We start from the raw sequence: 20,001 nt of genomic DNA on the forward strand, positions 1-20,001 counted from the left end.
AAATCACATGACTTTTTAGATGCGCATAATGGAATTTATTCGGTATACGTGTTTCCAATGTAGTTTAGCCATATTTTTTCCTTACAAGTTAAAACTTTATCCTTTGGTTTTGTATGCACATTTTCAAATTTACACACATCTTTGCATTTACATTTAGGATTTTTTATGTGATATTTTTACAGCTACATTATTATAATGGTTTACAACCCACCACTAACTAGCATAAACCAACTTGGAAAGGTGGTATTTCAGCCTGGAAAAGTGATACACCTTGTTAAACTCCTTGTATGCTAAGGACGATACACCTTGTTAAACTCCTTGTATGCTAAGGACGATAACTACAATGATAAATATAAAACTTTTACTAATTAAAACATTCTCCACATTTTTGATCTCGTTAGTTTTCCAACACACCTTTACTGGCAGGTGTGTAAAGACTATATTTTGATAGCATAGACATTTACATTTTTATTAAATTATTATTAGCCAAATATTAAATAAAAATAAATAAATTAGCAAAATAAAAAAATGTTTGTGCAGCAGTGCTGCAGTACAATATTTTATTTCTCACACTGTTGCATTTACTGAAATAATGCAAGTATATTTAAGTGTTAGTAAAATTAGTGTTAGTGTCATCCCAGTTCCTACATATTCAGTTCCTGCTTCATTTTTACATTATATTTACTATACACTCACCGGCCCCTTTATTAGGTACACCTGTCCAACTGCTTGTTAACGCAAATTTCTAATCAGCCAATCAGATGGCAGCAACTCAATGCATTTAGACATGTAGACATGGTCGAGACGACCTGCTGCAGTTCAAACCAAGCATCAGAATGGGGAAGAAAGGGGACTTAAGTAACTGAACATAGCCAGAGAATGGTCTGACTGGTGTGAAAAAGAGGTCAGAGGAGAATGGCCAGACTGGCACAAGCTCACCAAAATTGCACAATAGAAGGCAGGAAAAATTTTGCCTGCTCTGATGAGTCTCAATTTTTGCTGAGACATTCGGATGGTAGGGTCAGAATTTGGCATCAACAATATGAAAGCATGGATCCATCTTGCCTTGTATCAACGGTCAGGCTGGTGGTGGTGGTGTAATTGTGTGAGGGATATTTTCTTGGTAACTTTAGGCCCGTTAGTATAAATTGAACATCATGTCAACACCACAGCCTACCTGAGTACTGTTGCTGACCATGTCCATCCCTTTATGTCCACAGTGTACCCATCTTCTGATGGCTACCTCCAGCAGGATAACGCACCATTTCATAAAGCACAAATCATCTCAGACTGGTTTCTTGAACATGACAATGAGTTCACTGTGCTCAAATGGCTTCCACAGTCACCAGAACTCAATCCAATAGAGCACCTTTGGGATGTGGTGGAACGGGAGATTCACATCATGGATGTGCAGCCAACAAATCTGCAGCAACTGCGTGATGCTATCATGTCCATATGGACCAAAATATTCCCAGTACCTTGATGAATCTATGTCACAAAGGATTAAGGCAGTTCTAAATCCAAAAGTGGGTCCAACTCGGTACTAGTATGGTGTACCTAATAAAGTGGCCGGTGAGTGTATATCAGCAATGGAATTACTTTTTATGTTCATGACAGTTACTTAAACCATACTGTAAATTGCACCATCTTGTAAGCTGTTGTCAGTATCTAAGTTGTTAATTTCAGTTTAAAAGTATGTGAAGCATCTTGTTCCCTGATGTGCGAGGGTGTGATCTGACACAAAAAAAGGCCTAAATAAACACTACACCTTCATTGTTTCATCAGCAAACTGTATACTTAATAGTCAGACATACTAGTCTGACTACAACAGTGTCATACTAGTCTGACTACAGCAGGTGTCAGAGGATAAAAGAAATCATGGCCTCAGCGCTGTCTCTTCACCTCATGTGTCCGGTGTGTCTGAGTGACTTCAAAGATCCAGTAAGTTTGCCCTGTGAACATGTTTTCTGTCGACAGTGTATTTCCAGGTGTTTAGAATCCAGCAAAGGACCTCATAAATGCCCAGAATGCAGACAAAACTTCACCGGGACGGATCTTAAAGGTATTCGAGTTCTGAGAAATGTTGTGGACGCCATACAAGAACAGCGTAAGAAAAAGCAAATGATTCAACCGAAAGCAGAGGAAATGCTGTGTTCTGAGCACAAGGAGCCGCTTAAACTTTTCTGTGTGAATGACCAGAGACTGGTTTGCCTCATCTGCAAAGAGGGAACGCAACACAGCGGACACAGTTTTAAGCCTGTAAAGGAAGCTAAGGAGATCAGTGAGGTTGAAACAATATATATGCATTTAACAGCTAATTTTATATGAACTGTGACATGAATATGTGTGGAATGACGGATATTTTGTTGTTGCTTTTGTCATTTAGAAAGTGGTGAACAAAGCATTGAGTTTTATTTTAGAAGACAACAAACAAATGTGTGACATGATCTTGAAGCAGATGCTTGAAATCACAAAATCTAAGGTAGGTTAGGTAACACTTACTTTAAATACAGATTAAATTAAGTAAATTCATTAATTAAAGTAGTTGTTTAACATTAGCTTTTGAAAATATCGTTGTTTATTGTTACCTAATAATATAAACAAGCACCACTTTAGATTTTGATAATGCATTAGTAAATATTAAAGTATGATTAATAAATCAGGTGTTGTTCATTCTTGGTTCAAGTTAGTAAATACATTGACTCATAACTAGTAAAGTAAAGTTTGTATGGTGGCTTAAGAAAACCTAATTTGAAAGTTTGAGGTAGTTTCAAAGTTTAAATAATTGAAGTAGTTATAAGAAGTTTGAAACAGTCAGCATAGATAGACATATATTTTAGCATGTTTCCAGTGTGGATTGGCATGTTTCTTGCTAGGCGGTTAATTGGGTGTTCTGAGTGGTTGCTAAGGGGTTGCTAGGTAGTTGCTAGGGTGTTCTAAGTGGTTGCTGAGGGGTTGCTAGGTAGTTGCTAGGTTGTTCTGAATGGTTGCTAAGGTATTGCTAGGGTGTTTCGACTGGTCGTTTAGGCGGTGGCTAAGGTGTTGCTTGGGTGTTCCAGGTAGTTGTTCACGTGTTGCTAGGCAGTTGTTAAGGTGTTGCTAGGGTATTCCAGGTAGTTGTGCACATGTTGCTAGGGTGTTCTGAGTGGTTGCTAGGTGGTTGCTAAGGCATTGCTAAGTGGTTGCTAGGGTGTTGTATGTGTTTGCTAAGGTGTTGCTAGGCGGTTGCTAGAGTGTTCTGAGTGGTTTTTAAGACATTGCTAAGCGGTTGTTAAGGTATTTTGAGTGGTTGCTAAGTAGTTGCTAAGGCGTTGCTAGGGTAATCTGGGTGGTTACTAAGGTGTTGCTGAGCGGTTGCTAGGGTGTTCTAGGTGGTTGTTATGTAGTTGTTAGGGTTGTCTAGGTGTTTGCTAAGGCATTGCTAGATGATATAGGATGTTCTAGGTGGTTACTTGTGTGTTTTGAGTGGTTGCTATGGTGTTGCTAGGCAGTTGCTAAGGTTTTCTGAGTGGATGCTAAGGCATTGCTAGGTAGCTGCTCGGGTGTTTTAGGTGGTTGCTAAGGTGTTGCTCGGTGTTTGCTAGGGTGTTTTGAATGGTTGCTAAGGCATTGCTAGGCGGTTGCTGAGGTGTTTTGAGTGGTTACTGGTTGTTTGCTAAGGCGTTGCTAGGGTGTTTGGAGTGGTTGCTAAGGCGTTGCTAGGTGGTTGCTAGGATGTTCTAGGTGGTTGCTAAGGCGTTGATAGACTGTTGCAAAGGTTCTGAGTGGTTGCTAGGTGGTTGCTAAGTTGTTGCTAGGCGGTTGCTAAGGTGTTCTGAGTGGTTGCTAGGCAGTTGCTAACATTATTTAGCATGACTCTAGTATAAATTAGCATGTTGTTAGCATGGATTTAGTTTGGATTAGCATGTCCCTAGTATGTTTATAGTATGAATTAGCATGTTGCTAGTATAATTAGTATGTTTGTTAGTGTGTTTCTAGTAAGGATTAGCATGTTTCTAGTATGAACTGGTATATCGTTACTATGTTTCTAGTATGATTAGTGTGTTAGTATGTCATTAGTATGTTTCTAGTATGGATTGGTATGTTGTTAGTATGTCCAATGTAAAGTCAATGACAATTTTTACAATGGAAGTCTTAATGAATAGTTTCTAGGGTGCCGTAAGTGGTTGCTAGGGTGTGGCTAGTAAGTTGAAAGGTCATAAGTGATTGGCAGATTAGTTGTCTGAGTTAAATGAGCTCAAACTTAAGTCTGTATGACAGTCATGGTGCAAAGTTCCGAGGTCACAAAGTTTGGTCCAATGTTAAGTCAATGGGACTTTTCAGAATTTTCCAGGTCAGTTTTCAGAAAACCGTAAGTTGGATCGGTTGGAAAAGATTTAGCAATCTGAGTCAGACCAGTCTGGAGGTTTGTAGTTGGTTTGGTTTTTGTAGCTTGAACGGTCTAGGACGAGATGCATATTAGAATAATTGATTGAGTCTCAGAAGAAGAAGAAGCAGAAGAATATTAAGTTTATGTAGTATAACAGTAATTTGTCTCTTAAGCCACCATAATGAAAGCTTATTGTAGTGTGACTGTAAAAAATGTATTAACATTATTTTGGCTGCCTTACATTTTGTTCTCAAATTCTAATGTGAATCTACAGGAAAGAGCCAAACACCTTGAGACCCTTATGCATGCTCAGTTTAAGAAAATGCATGACTTCTTGTTGAAAAAGGAGGAGGATGCGATGAAACAGATCCAGAAAGCAGCAAACAGTGCTGAGGAATCAATGAAGCAAAATGGGTCGTTGTTGTCAAATCTGCAAATAAAAGGAAACAGCCAAGTGTCCATACTGGAGTCAGGACTGAAGATAAACCAGCCTGAGAGGTTTTTAGAGGTAACTTTCTTCTGTTCTGTAGCACATTCCAGAAACATGTTTGGACTCAGCATGGTGGATTTTATAACACCTCAAAACTGTTTCTATTGTTTTCAGTGGTGGAGTAAAGACGGGTTCCCTTTGGTTGATGAAATCAGAGAGAGCAAAAACATCAAGTTTGCTTTGCCAACCAAGTAAGATGGAAAATGCATTTTTGCTAATATTTTGGACACTTTTGCAGAGCCTTTTCTTAATATTACTGCAATACAAATGCAACAAAACTCCAAACATGCTTAAATTATTTTTACAGACAAATTGGACCCATTTTAATGAAATTATAGTCTATCAGATACATTAGCTAATCATCATTACCATTACATATTAGCTGTCATATAATATGCATTTTTAATCAATCTTCAGCACTTGTTTGGTTGTTCCATGGTGAACCCTTCCAAACAGATGAAAAAAGACACATTTCCACTGTGCACAGCTTGGCTCACTTCAGTTTGGCTTTGCTTGGTTTGACTTGCATTTCTATTGCAGTTTAGTACTGCTTAAAGTGAGTGTGATTGTTGCTATAGTTCTGCAACCTCTACTGTTTGTGACATTACTGTTGTAATGAAATATAAACATACAATAGTACAGGAGTTTGCACCTTTAAGAACAGGAACTAGGTAGAGAAAGCAGTGGAAAACCCCCCAAAAGTAAGCACCATATCGTACCAAGCCAAATCTGTGCATTGGAAAAGTATCCTATAAGAGACTATATGGTGGCCAAAATAGCTCAAACACGCTGGAAGTTAATAAAACACATGCAAATAGAAAACCACTAACAAATTCACTAAACTTCTTTATCTATTTGACTACACATGTACACATTTAATGAACAAAAACCACAACACTGTTGACTCTAAACAGAAAGAAGTTTATCTGCAGGTTTTATCTAAAGAATAGTGTTATCTGCACTATTTGTAGCATGTTTCTGTATTTGCATATGTTGTGAGAATTTGCATGTGCGTGTGTTTTTGTTTTCCAATTTGTTAGGGTTTTCTTAACATGCAGGGTGTTTGAGCTCTCTGTCATTGTGCTATTAAAGGGATAGTTCACCCTAAAATTTTAAATTCTTTATGAGTTTTTTTTATTCTGTTGAACACAAAATTATTTAGAAAAATCCTGTAACCATTCACTTGCATAGTATTTGTTTTTCTTACTATGAAAGTCAATTGTTATAGGTTTTCAGCATTTAAAATATCATCTTTTGTGTTCAACCGAAGTAAGAAACTCAAAGGTTTGGAATTGCTTAAGGGTGAGTAAATAATGAGTAAATTTTCATTTGTGGGTGAACTATCCCTTTTAATACTATTATTCGATTTAATTATTCATTCATTCATTTTCTTTTCGGCTTAGTCCCTTTATTAATCAGGTTCACCACAGCGGAATGAACCGCCAACTTATCCATCACGTTTTTACGCAGCGGATGCCCTTCCACCCGCAACCCATCACTAGGAAACACCCACACACACTCATTCACACTCGTACACTACGGACAATTTAGCTTATTCAATTCACCTGTACCGCATGTCTTTGGACTGTGGGGGAAATCAATTTAATTATACGAAAGCAATGAAATATGTCCATATTTATAAAACATCAGCGAAAACAAACATTTGTTCAAACTCAGTAAAACTGCATAATTATGTGGTCTCAATAATTAGGGTGAAGAGTGTCTGATTCAAAGAAAAAAAAAGAGGTTTGTAACGATAATGAAGCTCATTGAAGCGGTGCTTTATATCCAGCCATCTCTAGGATTAATAGCCCAGTTCTGTGTTGCCATAATCTGAAGGAAAAAAACGAATTAGTGCAAAAATAAATTCTAAATTGACATGCAGACATATTCAGAATATGTCTGGTAATAAATGCATACACTAAGTGCTTACTATTCTAGTGACGAAATGTATTTCACGCGTGCTGTATGCAGACACATGCATAAACACTGAAGTATGCTTTGTGTTTATTGCAATTGCAATGTGCATGCTGAACTTCTGTGCACTACTTAATTTGTCCACAAGATGTCAACACTGAACTGGGCTGCTGTTTTACACTCAACAAAGAAACAGGAGACAGAGCAATCTACTAAAGGTGTCTGAAAACATTTTTAAAATGTTCTTTTTTTGTTGTTGTTGTTGTTTAAAAATAAATAAAGAAAAGAAATGGCTCATGTTCCAGACACTGGACGAAGATCTTTTTGTGCTTTTATGTTAATTGTCATGAGATTGTTGCAAGTTCATAGTGCAGTCCTAGCTCAATTTCATGCGTGCAATGTTGCTTTAAACCTGTGAAACGGTTGTTGGTTTTTCTATAGATTTAAGTCAAAACATGACGGCGTTCGAGTGATTTGTGATCATTTCACCCTTGGGCCTTATGAAACTGACCTTCCACTTATGGTTTGGAGGGACATGCTGGGTCCTGTTAAACGGGGTGAGTTGAGCCTTCATAAACATCTCTCATAATGAAACACGTTTTTATAATGTGTTTCTGACATTATTCTCTATTTTATCAATGGTTATAATGTTTTACTCCAAGCCCCCTGCTTTATGAAGATCGTATTTGAAGATACCCCTTACATGTTTCTAGTGCTTGTCAAAACTGCTATAATTGTACTACGTTATGTTAATAAGTATTATATTACAAACAAGTTATTATGAACTTATGAATATATTAAAATGATTAAATTCCTTAATTTCAGTAAGTGAATGATTTCATGGTTGATTATTACCAGTGAAGTTAAATTACTCTCTCAGTTGTTTGTAATGAAATTGTTTTTAGTTTTAGTATATTTTGTGGTTTGGTTAGTATGTTTCTTGGATTATTGTTTCCCTAATAAAATATTTTAGAGCTTGGTGTTACTTTAAAATAATTAATTACCAGTAATTAAATTGATTAAAATTATTAAGATTTTATGCACAATTTCTTTACACTATACTGTCCATGATTTTTCTCTTCATATATGCAGATTTTCTGAGATAGAATAAACCAAAATGGCATCACGATGCAACTTCCATCACATGTTTTAGCTTTAGCTTAATTTAAGCTTATTTTAGGGCCCCTCGTTGAGAACCACCCTACTAAAATTAGGTCACCAGATTTATGTAAAACAATAGTTTTTTCTTTATTTAAGCTTCATTAGTTTGGATATCGTTTGTTTTAATATTGTATTGAATCTTGTTTTATTGACTCTTCCTTTTTCTTTAGACCTATCAGATTCATCTACAATGGACAAGGACCTAAAACTTGCTTTTAAAAAAGAGAAACATCTGCAGCCTCAAGGCGAAGATTACTTTGCCAGATTCCAGAAATTTCACAATGGTTACAGGGAGAATTATGTGGAGAGCATTCAGCCGGGTCAGGTGTACTGGGAGGTCGATATCGAAGCTGAACCAGGATGGGAACGTGGACTTACTGTTAGATATTACCCTAAAGAGAAGAACACATCCCTTTGGCAGACATTGTTTAATAAAGGTTTTGAGAACATTTCTCTTTCTGTAAAAAATGGTCGACTGTATGCTGTAAGAGGTGATGAAGAAACCCTTATCGCCAACCAGACTAAACCCAGTAGAGTTGGGGTTTACGTGGATAGTGTGAAACACCAGGTTGTGTTTTGCAATGCAGACAGTATTTCTCTCATTCACACAGTGTGGTGTGGAGATCAATAATTCTCCACTCTAAATTAGTAAATCAAGCATATTTACATCTGCTTCCTATTATAACTGGTATTCACAAATCATTTATTCTGAATTTTTTAACATTATTTTCATAATTGTTGTCTATGTTAAATTAAATAATGTGTTATATATGTTTTTCTTATTATCTAATTAATTAATTGAATGAATGAATGAAAATGTTGTTTTAAATGAATAAATATCAGATTTTGAAATCTAGTTTTGAATCTTATAAATATCTGGAAAAATAAGTGTGGTTTATTTATAAACTAATTTCGAGAGGATCACATGCTTATGATCAACACGGCTGGCTCCTCATTAGCTCCATAATCTGACCCATTAGATAATTACGGGAGCATTATTAATAACCAGCTTTTCACTCCAGTTATCTTCGTCTTGATGCTTCCCCCCCCTTCCACCCCTACTTCCTCCCCCTTTTTCTGATAGGGTGACACGGTGGCCCAGTGGCTAGCACTGTTGCCTCACAGCAAGAACACTTTTGGTCCAACCTCCTATCGGGCTGGTTTGTGTTTCTGTGTGGAGTTTACATGTACTCCCCGTGTTCGCGTGGGTTTCCCCCGGGTCCCCCGGTTTCCTCCCACCATCAAAAAACATAAACCATAGCCAATCAACTAAACCAAATTATCACCGAAAAACAACACACTTCTTACACGGTGACAAGCAGGGGAGTTCTCGAGACCTACCTGAGCTCGAACTCCCCTCTCGCCCTTCTAACGGGAGGTAGCCCAGGGCTCAAGGATATTACAAGCTCAGGGCTTTCTCCCGGGACAGCATGCCAAATACGCTTTATTGATTATCAGCTAAGTGTGAACTCTTGAAAGCTTATGAAAAGGTGATTTGTCCGACAAAATGTGAAATTTGTTTGTTTTTACAGTGAATGAGACTCGTTACAAGATCTTCTTTAATTGTCATATTCAAAAATAAAGTCGTTTGTAAAAATTTCATCCTACAGAGAGGCTATAACAAAATATGCAGACAACATTTTTTTTATCCAGAACAACAAGAGGCGCTGGGGAGTCTACAGAAAAATAATAGTAAAATTTAGCTGCTTTTTTAACAAAATATCATATATGGAGCCATTTAATATCAATATACTAATAATATTATAAATATGTTGAGTTTTGGAAACAGTTTTGGAAACCGAGTGGTAAAAGGGATAGTTCACACAAACATTTTAATTCTGTCAGCATTTTCTTCCACTTGTTCCACACCTTTCTTTCATTGATTTTGGGTAAACTCCCCCTTTAAGAGTTGAATTGAAAATTATCAAGTATGTTCATCTTGCATGCTTTTCAGAATATTAAAGAGGTTATATAAATGAACTCAATTACCTCAGCAATTAAAAGCTTTTTAGGAAGTCTGTTGGAGTCTTTATCTTAAAGGACGTGCTGAAGGATGGACAAAGGCTTTTTTTGCCAAAGACAACAGGAAAGTGAATGACATGATGGAAAACAATAGAGACTCACGAACACAAATCCAGTCATACGTGTCAATTGTTTGGAAATTGAGCTATATGTGAAGGTTGAATAAAAATAGCTTCCCATTGATGTTTATGGTCTGTTAGGATAGGACATACTCTGGCAGAGAGGAGACTATTTGAAATTTAAACTGTCCAGATCTTAGCATTTTCTTAGCAATTTATATTACTAATCAATAATTAAATCTAGACATCTTCGTCCTGTTTTATTCTTTTGTAGTTGTTGTTGTTGTTGTTGTTGTTGTTGTTGTTGTTGTTGTTGTTGTTGTTGTTGTTGTTGTTGAAATGCCATTGCTTTCCATTTAGTTCTGCCTTTCAGAAATTTCCGGATTACAAATTAAATGCAGTTAACCTTAATCTTCAGATTCTGAAGTTTTTCATCCCTGGCTCCTAATGCATTGTGTTTCCTTCTGTAGCATCAGTGAGGGTTTAAACCTTTATTAATAGTTGTGCTTGAGTCCTTCAGTCATCCTCAGAGTGTAAAGATAATTCTCACAATCATACTTAACTTCTGGAAAGGGTTCAAATCTGCAGAATATGTTGGAAATCTGAAGAAAATTCTTTGAAAACCTTTTTTTCTCAAAATCAGAAGCAGTTTATCTGTTCAGAACAGACAAGATACTCATCAACAACCATTACAAAGCAGAAAAAAGACCTGTATCATCAGGAAACATAAACATTGCAAAACTAAGGATATGCAAACTTTCCAATAATTTTGTTTCAGCTATGTTTTTTTAGCTATATGTAAACATATGTTATGTAAAATATCCTACCCCGGACAATACTAAATAAAAAATATCATCCATTTTATATGATCTCTCTTAAATTGTCAAAATTCATCACATTTAAACAAATTCTGAAAGGGGTGTTCAAACCTTCAAGCACAGATATAGTAGAATGTTAAAACATCTTTAAGGAAAACGATCTTTACATAATATTGTAATGATTTTTGGCATAAAAACCATACACTTTGACCCTTACAGTGTATTTTTGGTTATTTGGTAGTCTGCCTTTGTGGTTACAACTGAAGATGTTTAGACTGAGGTAAAACACACTTGTAAAAAAGCAAGTCTACTACAAAAATAAAGTTTGAGTCTGAAAGTCATTTTAATTGTGAATCAGTAAAACCGTTTAGTCCATTTAAAGAATAACATTATTGTATTATCATCCTAATTGTTTTATTATTCTTACCCTCTGAGGAGACCTCTAGTGTGTTTGGAGGAGGCGCAGCTGTTTTTGAGAAAGCAGGAATAGGAAGTGGAACAGCTGGAGACGATACAGGAATGCAGCTGAGGCCATGCAGAATAACCTAAACCAACAGCTGCAAGAGAAAAAAAGAAACTTCAGAGAAAAACACAATCTAAGCACTTTCTACAGGTTAAATAAAAATATCACCTGTTTTTTTTTTTTTTGTCTTCTTGGCAAATGCGGCAGGGTAAAATACATAACTGGCTGTTTATTTTTGAGAGAAAGTTCCATTTGTATTTTTGTAGTTAAAGTCTTATAACATTCATCGATTAGGCAATCATTTCTCAGAAGCAAAAGAGGAAAATCACAAATGTTTTGTTTTATTAGATCATCTGTATAGTGTTGTGAAAATTCACAAATTAAAAGGTCAGTCAATTAGTTTTTTCCACAGAAATGGAAGAAAATTGTATATTTTGAAACAGAAATTAGACAGTGAACAGAACAAACAGTGATGCGGTTTAGGAATATAGTATTAATTTATACACACAAGGCCACAGTTGCTAATATAAAATCTATTGTAGCACCAGTAATGATTACAACAAAAGAATATATATATATTCCATTGCATTATGTTGAGGATGTTGCTCATGAGGGTGACACGGTGGCTCAGTGGTTAGTACTGTCACCTACCAGCACAGAAGATCGCTGGTTCGAGTCCTGGCTGGGTCAGTTGGCATTTCTGTGTGGAGTTTGCATGTTCTCCCCATGTTTGTGCTCCGGTTTCCCCCACAGTCCAAAGACATGTGGTACAGGTGAATTGAATGAACTAAATTGGACGAAGTGTATGTGTGTGCATGTGAGAGTGTATGGGTCTTTTCCAGTACTGGGTTACAGCTGGAAGGGCATTCGCTGTGTAAAACATTTGCTGGAGAAGTTGGTGGTTCATTCCGCTGTGCGACCCCTGATGAAGGAAAATGAATGAATGAATAAATATTGCTCATGAGTTGTTGCTTCTGTTGGTATTACTCAACTGCATCCAGGTATTCACCAACAGTTGCAAAGCAAACAATAAATCACAGCTAAATTAGATTATACAGTTTTACTGCGGTATTGTGAAATGTCAAAATTTCAGGCTGAGAAATGTCAAAATCTTCTTCAGATAAATGTTTGCCAGAGATGGGTTGCGGCTGGAAGGGCATCCACTGCATAAAACATGTGCTGGATAAGTTGGCGGTTCATTCCGCTGTGGCGACCCCGAATTAAGAAAGGGACTAAGCTGAAAAAACAATGAATGAATGAATGAATCTCGACAACAGCTTTGTCAATATAAACACCAATATCGAGTTGAAACAATCCAGCATGTCTTTAAACATGAAAACAGCTGAGTCAGGATTGATCAATCACTAGATTCACGATTTTGTTATTGTGCCGCGTCATGTTTTGATTTGTGTTTGTTTGTTTACAGTTTTATGTGTAGCACAAGATGATTTGCCAAAATTTATAAATAATATAAAGTTTCATCCCTGACCACAAAGATCCATATGTACATATAATATAATCCATACCTAATAAACTAAGACAAGCAATTTTCCCTGTTAAAAGTTTCTAAGACAATTTTGGGCAACACTTTAGTTTAAATACCAAACCTCACTATTATCTATTGGCTTATTATTACACTGTAAAACCCAAAAAGTTAAGGCAACTCAAACCGTTTGAAGAAACCGATTGCAACAAACCATTTGAGTAAAAAAAACGAATCTACTGTATATGTGTACTGTGAACTTACTCCATTTAAGTTGAAGCAATGAGGTAATTAACTCATTACCTTCAACACTGACTTCAAAACTCTTTTCAAATGAGTATTAACTTTCAGTAAATTTTAAGTTAACTGCACTCATTTCATTTGATAAATTTGACTGTTGGGTTTTACAGTGTATTATTACTATTATGATATTGGCTTTTTAGTACTTAAATTAGTATGATCTTATGATCTTACATCCCTAATCTTAATACCTAAACTACTACCTTGCTAAGTATGAATAAGTACCTAATTAGTATTTTATTGCATTCAAAAATAAAGTGTGAACCAGTATTGCTATAACTTTCCAGCATACACTGTAAAAATGCAGGGTTCCACACAATTCATTCATGTTGTCTCAACACAAGTTAACTTAACACTTTTAAAAAATGTATGTGGATTGAACATAAAAACTTAAGTTGTCCCAATGAAATCTCAAGAATTGTGTTGTTTCAGCTCATTTTAATTAGGTAGTTTGAACAAGTTAAAATATATATTTTTTGAGTGTATGGTTAGTGAATTTTTCTTTTGTTACACTTTCTTGGAATTTTCAACTAAACAATTGAAAAGTATGGGGGATAGTGTCAATTATCAGCAATAATTATATGTCCGAATAAATATGATTTCCCAGAAAAGGTCATTAAATGTCTAATTGCTGTTGATATCTATCTGTAGTTAAACATTTTTGTACATCTGAATTTCACAACATGTTTGGTAAGAAGCATTTTACAGGAATAGATAATAAAAAAATTCAATCATGAAAAAACTGTTGTTTTTATTGGCTAGAATGATGTACAACTGACTCACTGTGTTGATCAGTGCCTGGTTAAAATTTAAATATTGCGTAACCAGCTTTTCTCCCGTTCTTCCTGCCAGTGTTTATTCTCTTCCTGCCCCTAAATGCGTACATGATCACACACACATGGAGGAGGGGACGGAGGGAAAAGAGGTTAAAAGTCAGTGGCAAAAAGGAGCCGTTCGTACAAGTCTGAGAGGAACAACTCAGGAAGAACTTTCACTTCTTATTTTCTCCAGACAATCTCTCTTTTTCTTGATTGCTCACTTCTTTATGGACTTCTTAATTCTCCACTGGGGATCTGAAGGGCAAGACTATAAGATAAAAGCACAATTTATGTCAGAAGGACTATATAAAAAGCTCTGTTGTTAAATAAATAAGAAAGAAGACTGTGAACAGATTTACTGAACTTGTGGTTGTAAGATGGAAGATATCGAAAATTACACCAGTTTACAAGAGTTTACTGAAGATATCTCTCATTGTGGGAACCGACCTATACTCTCATCACAGAGCAAACAAGGTAATGTGTGTGCGTGTGTGTGTGTGTGTGTGTCTGGGAATGTGAGGATCAAGGGTCAAATGAAACCCTGATTGAAGCATGTAGGATAAACATAAGTAAAAATGAACAGATCTGACTGTGATTTTGTGTTTCATCAGGTGTTCACAAAGGAGTGAAGTGTTTGAGAGGTCAGTTTTCTCTTGTCCTGCTTATTGCTCTGCTGACCTCGGTTTGTGCAAACATAGTACTTGGCATTCTGCGTGAGTAAACACACCACTACACAAAAACATTCTGCATGTAAGCAATGCATCTGTGTCTGACGCCAGATACTTGCTGCATTAAAAGTGCTTTCAAAAGAAATGAAATAGAAAAGAAATGCTGCGCACCGGGTTTCAAATTCTGGAAAATACTGATCATTTGAAAATCATACTGATGATTTGTATTTATTGTAAATAAATGAAAGATGAAACGCTAAAAGCTATATTCATTCTGTGAGATTTAGTCCTTACATCATCATTGTGATGAGCGGAATAAGAAATGTACAAGATGTGTTGAGACATTTAGAGATTTTTTAAACATCGAATTTAAAAGGTTAATGTTAAATTACATTAACAGAGTTTTTTTTTTATAAAAAGAGATCAGGTTTGAGTGATATGATGATGGTGAAAGTTGTACAACTGTAAAAATCAGGGAAATCAGCGTGATTATTGACACAAACCAGTAAATACAATTAAAAAATGTTTTCCAATAATCAATATGATAGTGATACTATATGTTGCATATCCCTAAATAAAATAGAATAGAACAGAACGGAACAGAATACAATACAATACAATACAATACAATACAATACAATACAATACAATACAATACAATACAATACAATACAATAGAACATGGAATATCTGGATGATATCGATAAGCTGGTTTAAAAATTAAATAAGCTGGTTAAAAATTGATAAATCAAAAATATAAAAACTAATAAAAAAAAACTAACAAATCATTATCATAAATAATAACAAAAAATACTAATGAATGAATGTATTGCTGGAACAGAAATAAACAGAATATATACTAAGCTAAAACATCAATGCATTATTGTGTGCAGGAATAGAATAGAATAGAATAGAATAGAATAGAATAGAATAGAATAGAATAGAATAGAATAGAATATGGAATAATCTGGAGTGATATATGGATGATATCGACAAGCTGTTTTTAAAATGCTGTGACATTTTGTACAAATATCTTTTTAAAAGTCTAAATCTAATACAAAATATGAAAACTGATGAATCAAAAATATAAAAACTAAATTTAAAAACTAACAAATCATTATCATAAATAATAACAAAAAATAAATGAATGATAGTGCATAACATCAACCAGTATTTAATGTGATTTTGCTGGAACAAAATTAAACAGAATTTATACTAAGCTTGAATTAATATTCTACACTATTTATTTCAATTAAAAACATTTTTTTAAAATAATATTAAATATCCTATTTTAGAGATCAATTTAGACATCAAAGCATTATTGTTTGCAGGAATAGAATAGAATAGAATAGAATAGAATAGAATATGGAATAATATAGAGTGATATCTGGATGATATCGATACGCTGGTTTTAAAATGCTGTGACATTTTGTATGAATATTTTTTAAAAAGGCTAAATTTAAAACAAAATATAAAAACTGATAAATCAAAAATATAAAAACAAAACATAAAAACTAACAAATCATTATCAAAATAATAACAAACAATTGACCAGTAGGTAATGTGGTATTGCTGTAACAGAATAAAACAGAATATATAAAGCTTGATTTAATATTTCAACTACTTAAATTAAAAATATTATAAGAAGTATTTAGTATTATAATTTTTAGAGATCAATTTAGACATCTAAGCATTATTGTGTGCGACATAGAATAGAATAGAATACTCTAGAATACAATAGAATAGAATATACTTTGTATTTGAAAATGGTGTAGGACAAAATGTTAATTACAAATATTTCCTTAAAGGAACAGTTAAAAAAAATAAATTCTGTCATAATTTACTCACCTTTTACTTGTTCCAAACCTTTTAAAGTTTCTTTCTCCTGTTGAACATAAAAGACGTTTTTAAGAATGCTGAAAACCTGTAACCATTGACTTCAATAGTATTTGTTTTTCTTACTATAGAAGTCAATTGTTACAGGTTTTGTGCTTTTAGATTTTAGTCTAGAACCACTAGAGGGAAAGTAAATTGGGAGCCAAATTATATTTTTGGGTAAACTATCCCTTTAAGGCAGTGACAATGGCTGCTTTGAACATAAATATGAAGTGAATACAGAAATACAGTCGGGCGTCTGCTAAGTGTTTACTCAAGTGCTGTGTCAATAAATTGATGATATAAACTGTTTCTCTGTCTCTTCAGTGGTAAACAGCCGCCGATCGTCCATTCCTGCAGAGCCAGTCAACAGTGAGTCTGAAGCTGCGACTCTTTCTCTCAAACTTACCGCCACGCAGGAGCGTTTTTCCCGCCTTTGCTCTGAATACACAAATCTTGGGCAGTCTTGCTCAAAACCTGGTGAGAAAAACATCTCTGAGTGCACTTAATAGGTCTAACTTCTGCAAACGTACCATATTATCTTTTTTTCTCTCCTTTTCTTTCATCTATCTCTCTTGTGCAGTGATCAAATGTAGGCCCTGTCCCGAAGACTGGATGCATTTATCAGAGAAGTGTTATTATTTTAGTGATGATAAACTGGACTGGCAGCACAGTAAAGAGAGCTGTGCGTCTATGGGTGGCCATCTGACGATACTCCACAGCCACGAACAACACGTAAGTCTGTGGCAGAGATGGCTTTGTTTGTGAATGAAAGGCTTGTGTTGTTTCAATAATTACTTGTTGTATCATATGTTTCTACAGCAAGTCTAATATTTTGGTGATATTTTAATTTTCTATAGCACACCCTTGAGGCGGTCGCGCGCAATCACGGAGGAATGGACTATCATTTCTGGATAGGTTTATCAGACACTGAGACTGAGGGAGTGTGGAAATGGGTGGACAATACAGTGGTTAATAAGACGTACGAACACACACATATACACAAATGAGCAGACAAAAAAATAATTAAATGATTTTCATCTTTTAATTTACAGATTTTTCTTGGTTTAAGAATAAATGTAGCCTAAATTTTGATCTTTTTAGACTATATTGTTTTTTAACTTCATCTTTTTAGTGAAAGCTTATTGAAAGCAAATTATTTGAAACATAATTTAAACTAAATTTGAAACGAAATATGTTTTCACTGTTTCAGAGAAAGTTTTATTTCCTGTGAAATTTTGAAAAGAAAACAAATAATAATTTTGACCACTATGTGAAAAGCACCAGTTGGATGAAGTCATTGCACTTCTCAAACAAATATATCCCGAGTTAAAAATTGTAAAATTGTAAAAACAGAAAATTGTAATGGAAAGATATTGATGGATAGATGTAAAAAAATAGAGATGTAAAATTCTTCTTGCAAAATATCTAAGAATGGTTTTGGTCGTGGTCTTGCAGTGAATAAGTTTTGTTATATTATTTTTTCTTCTTGTTTTTAATATTTTTTTATAATTTCTGTTTATTTATTTTATTTTTTATTTTTGTTGTTGTTTTTCTTTTCAAAGTATACTGATTTCATATGATAAATAATATTTCTGGAGCCTATCATATTTGGTGGTCTGTGGTCATATTTTTTTTAAAAGCCATCATCTTTAGATCTATGTGTGTACAGTTGAATCAGAGTAGAAAGTCTATTGAAAACATCTCAGGAACAATAAGACATTGAATGTAATTTGGTAATAAGTAGGCCCACATGGAATCTGCGCGCACAGAAATCCGCAGATTTCTGCAAATTTTTAGCCCATCATTGAGTTTACGTATTTACTTGTGTAAATGTGTGTAAATTTATATTTATTCAGTTTTTAAATTAATTTCACTAATATTATTGTGATATAATAAGAGTAATATTAAAATGTTCAAATGATTTATTTACAATACAGTTTGTAAAGTAATATTTTCTGTCCTTTATATATAATATGTGAGAGACTTGCTTAGTTTATCAAATTAGTGGATCTTATTGGACGTTAAATAAAAGTTACAAATGTATTATTATTTGTTTCATAAATTAAGTTTTTACTTATGATACTCCTTAAATCATTCCTCATAATCCTCAGATTTTTACTAAATTATTTATAGGAATAGCAAAAAATGTCCGCAGATTCTGTCTGGCACTAGCAATAAGCAACTTTTTAAAATAATTGTTGTCTGTGCTCACTGCTGCTTTCTGTAGGTACTGGAATAATTGGGAGAAAGAGCCCAATAATCACCAGTCAGGTGGAGTTCATGGAGAAGACTGTGCAGTGCTGGACTCGAGATCAAAATCCTGGTTTGACGTGCCCTGTGATTTCCATTACAAACGCATCTGTGAGATGGACCCCATCGCCTTTAGCATCTGAACTTCAGTGAAATGTGTATAAATGTTGCTCTATTTTTCTATTGCCCATCTTTTAAATAAATGGTGACACTGAAAATCCCAAATTTAAGTTGTGTCTGATTTGACTTGGGATTTGGGGAAACTCAAAACATTGCACAATAATGTATTTTTCTTTCATCATCACTCAGCAGGGAGCAAAGAGAACACTTTTAACTGTTGTGCAATCAAACTGGAAACATCAATTTCTTGCAATAACCACTCTACTTACAACAGGGAAAACCCAACAGTAAAAGATGTTTGATTGTTGGAGCACAATGCTGAGTACTCAATAAGACAGTTAGGTTAGGATGTCACAGTTAGGATGTTTGTTCCAGAATATTTTAATGTATTCTGTCTTCATACAGATTATGTGGCCAAAAGTGAGGTCTGGAGGGGCGACTGCTGTTGAAGTGTTTGTCATTCCTAGAATTCTGAGCCTTTCGTGTCCTAAAGAAAATGTTATTATTGCCCTGAAATGTTAAGAAATATCATTTCAACGTTTACTTTTTACTGTGCTCAGCATATGAGTACACCCCTCACAAATCTATTTTTTAATTCATATTTTTATTTAATATATATAAATTTTATATTATATTTGTGCATATACATTAGATTAGATTAGATTATCTGGAGCTTATATAACAAAATAACTTACAATAATGGTACAAAAACTAGTCTATCCAAATTTATATGTTATAGAAAAATATTAAACACCAATTTAAAAAAAGAGGTAAAATCAAGAGAAGCAAAAAAATTTTTTTTCAAAATGAAATTTTTTTGCAATATTTTGCTTGAATTTAGTTGTATTATCTTTCAATTTCTAAATACGTTTGATGACTAAAATATTATTTTAATAAATATATCTGTTCAAAAAAATCTGTTTTGTTTAAATGCACCAGAATACATTGCCTATATTCACTGAGAAATGGATAAAAATATTAATTTTCAAAATGGGGTGTACTCAATTATGCTGAGCTCTGTATGTATAAAGTCAGCATAATAATTATATATGAATGAACAATCAATAGTTTCAGCAATCCTCCTCATAATTGCTTTAGAATAATCGCTTATTTTATTCATTCAATAAAGCTAATAATTGCTTAAATTTATCTTACTCACAATTTAACAACATTATTTTCCACACA

The 20,001-nt window shown here is 34.3% G+C and overlaps 2 protein-coding genes across 2 annotated transcripts; both read left to right on the top strand.

The window, feature by feature from the left end:
- Positions 1 to 1,842: 1,842 nt before the first annotated feature.
- LOC130243634 (zinc-binding protein A33) lies at positions 1,843 to 8,645 on the top strand. The gene is made up of 6 exons (XM_056475886.1): positions 1,843 to 2,286; positions 2,387 to 2,482; positions 4,644 to 4,877; positions 4,974 to 5,050; positions 7,218 to 7,333; positions 8,108 to 8,645. The coding sequence occupies exons 1-6, from the start codon at positions 1,879 to 1,881 to the stop codon at positions 8,566 to 8,568; spliced, it is 1,392 nt and encodes a 463-aa protein (XP_056331861.1). The 5' UTR covers positions 1,843 to 1,878; the 3' UTR covers positions 8,569 to 8,645.
- A 5,323-nt stretch (positions 8,646 to 13,968) lies between these two features.
- cldc1 (C-type lectin domain containing 1) lies at positions 13,969 to 18,926 on the top strand. Its single transcript, XM_056474935.1, has 6 exons — positions 13,969 to 14,374; positions 14,512 to 14,613; positions 16,771 to 16,923; positions 17,027 to 17,178; positions 17,304 to 17,425; positions 18,674 to 18,926. Exons 1-6 carry the CDS (start codon positions 14,278 to 14,280, stop codon positions 18,837 to 18,839), a joined length of 792 nt encoding a protein of 263 aa, XP_056330910.1. The 5' UTR covers positions 13,969 to 14,277; the 3' UTR covers positions 18,840 to 18,926.
- The last annotated feature ends 1,075 nt before the right edge of the window (positions 18,927 to 20,001 follow it).

Source organism: Danio aesculapii, chromosome 16 (assembly GCF_903798145.1).
Source record: "Danio aesculapii chromosome 16, fDanAes4.1, whole genome shotgun sequence".
Taxonomy (NCBI): domain Eukaryota; kingdom Metazoa; phylum Chordata; class Actinopteri; order Cypriniformes; family Danionidae; genus Danio; species Danio aesculapii.

What these genes read in the sequence shown, in the direction of transcription:
- LOC130243634 (XM_056475886.1), top strand. Translation starts at nt 1,879, where the DNA reads ATGGCCTCAGCGCTGTCTCTTCACCTCATGTGTCCGGTGTGTCTGAGT. An exon ending in AAGCTAAGGAGATCAGTGAG is followed by an intron (nt 2,287 to 2,386) that starts GTTGAAACAATA and finishes TTTGTCATTTAG; the next exon opens with AAAGTGGTGAACAAAGCATT. An exon ending in AAGTTTGCTTTGCCAACCAA is followed by an intron (nt 5,051 to 7,217) that starts GTAAGATGGAAA and finishes GTTTTTCTATAG; the next exon opens with ATTTAAGTCAAAACATGACG.
- cldc1 (XM_056474935.1), top strand. Translation starts at nt 14,278, where the DNA reads ATGGAAGATATCGAAAATTACACCAGTTTACAAGAGTTTACTGAAGAT. An exon ending in CATAGTACTTGGCATTCTGC is followed by an intron (nt 14,614 to 16,770) that starts GTGAGTAAACAC and finishes CTGTCTCTTCAG; the next exon opens with TGGTAAACAGCCGCCGATCG. An exon ending in GCAGTCTTGCTCAAAACCTG is followed by an intron (nt 16,924 to 17,026) that starts GTGAGAAAAACA and finishes TCTCTTGTGCAG; the next exon opens with TGATCAAATGTAGGCCCTGT.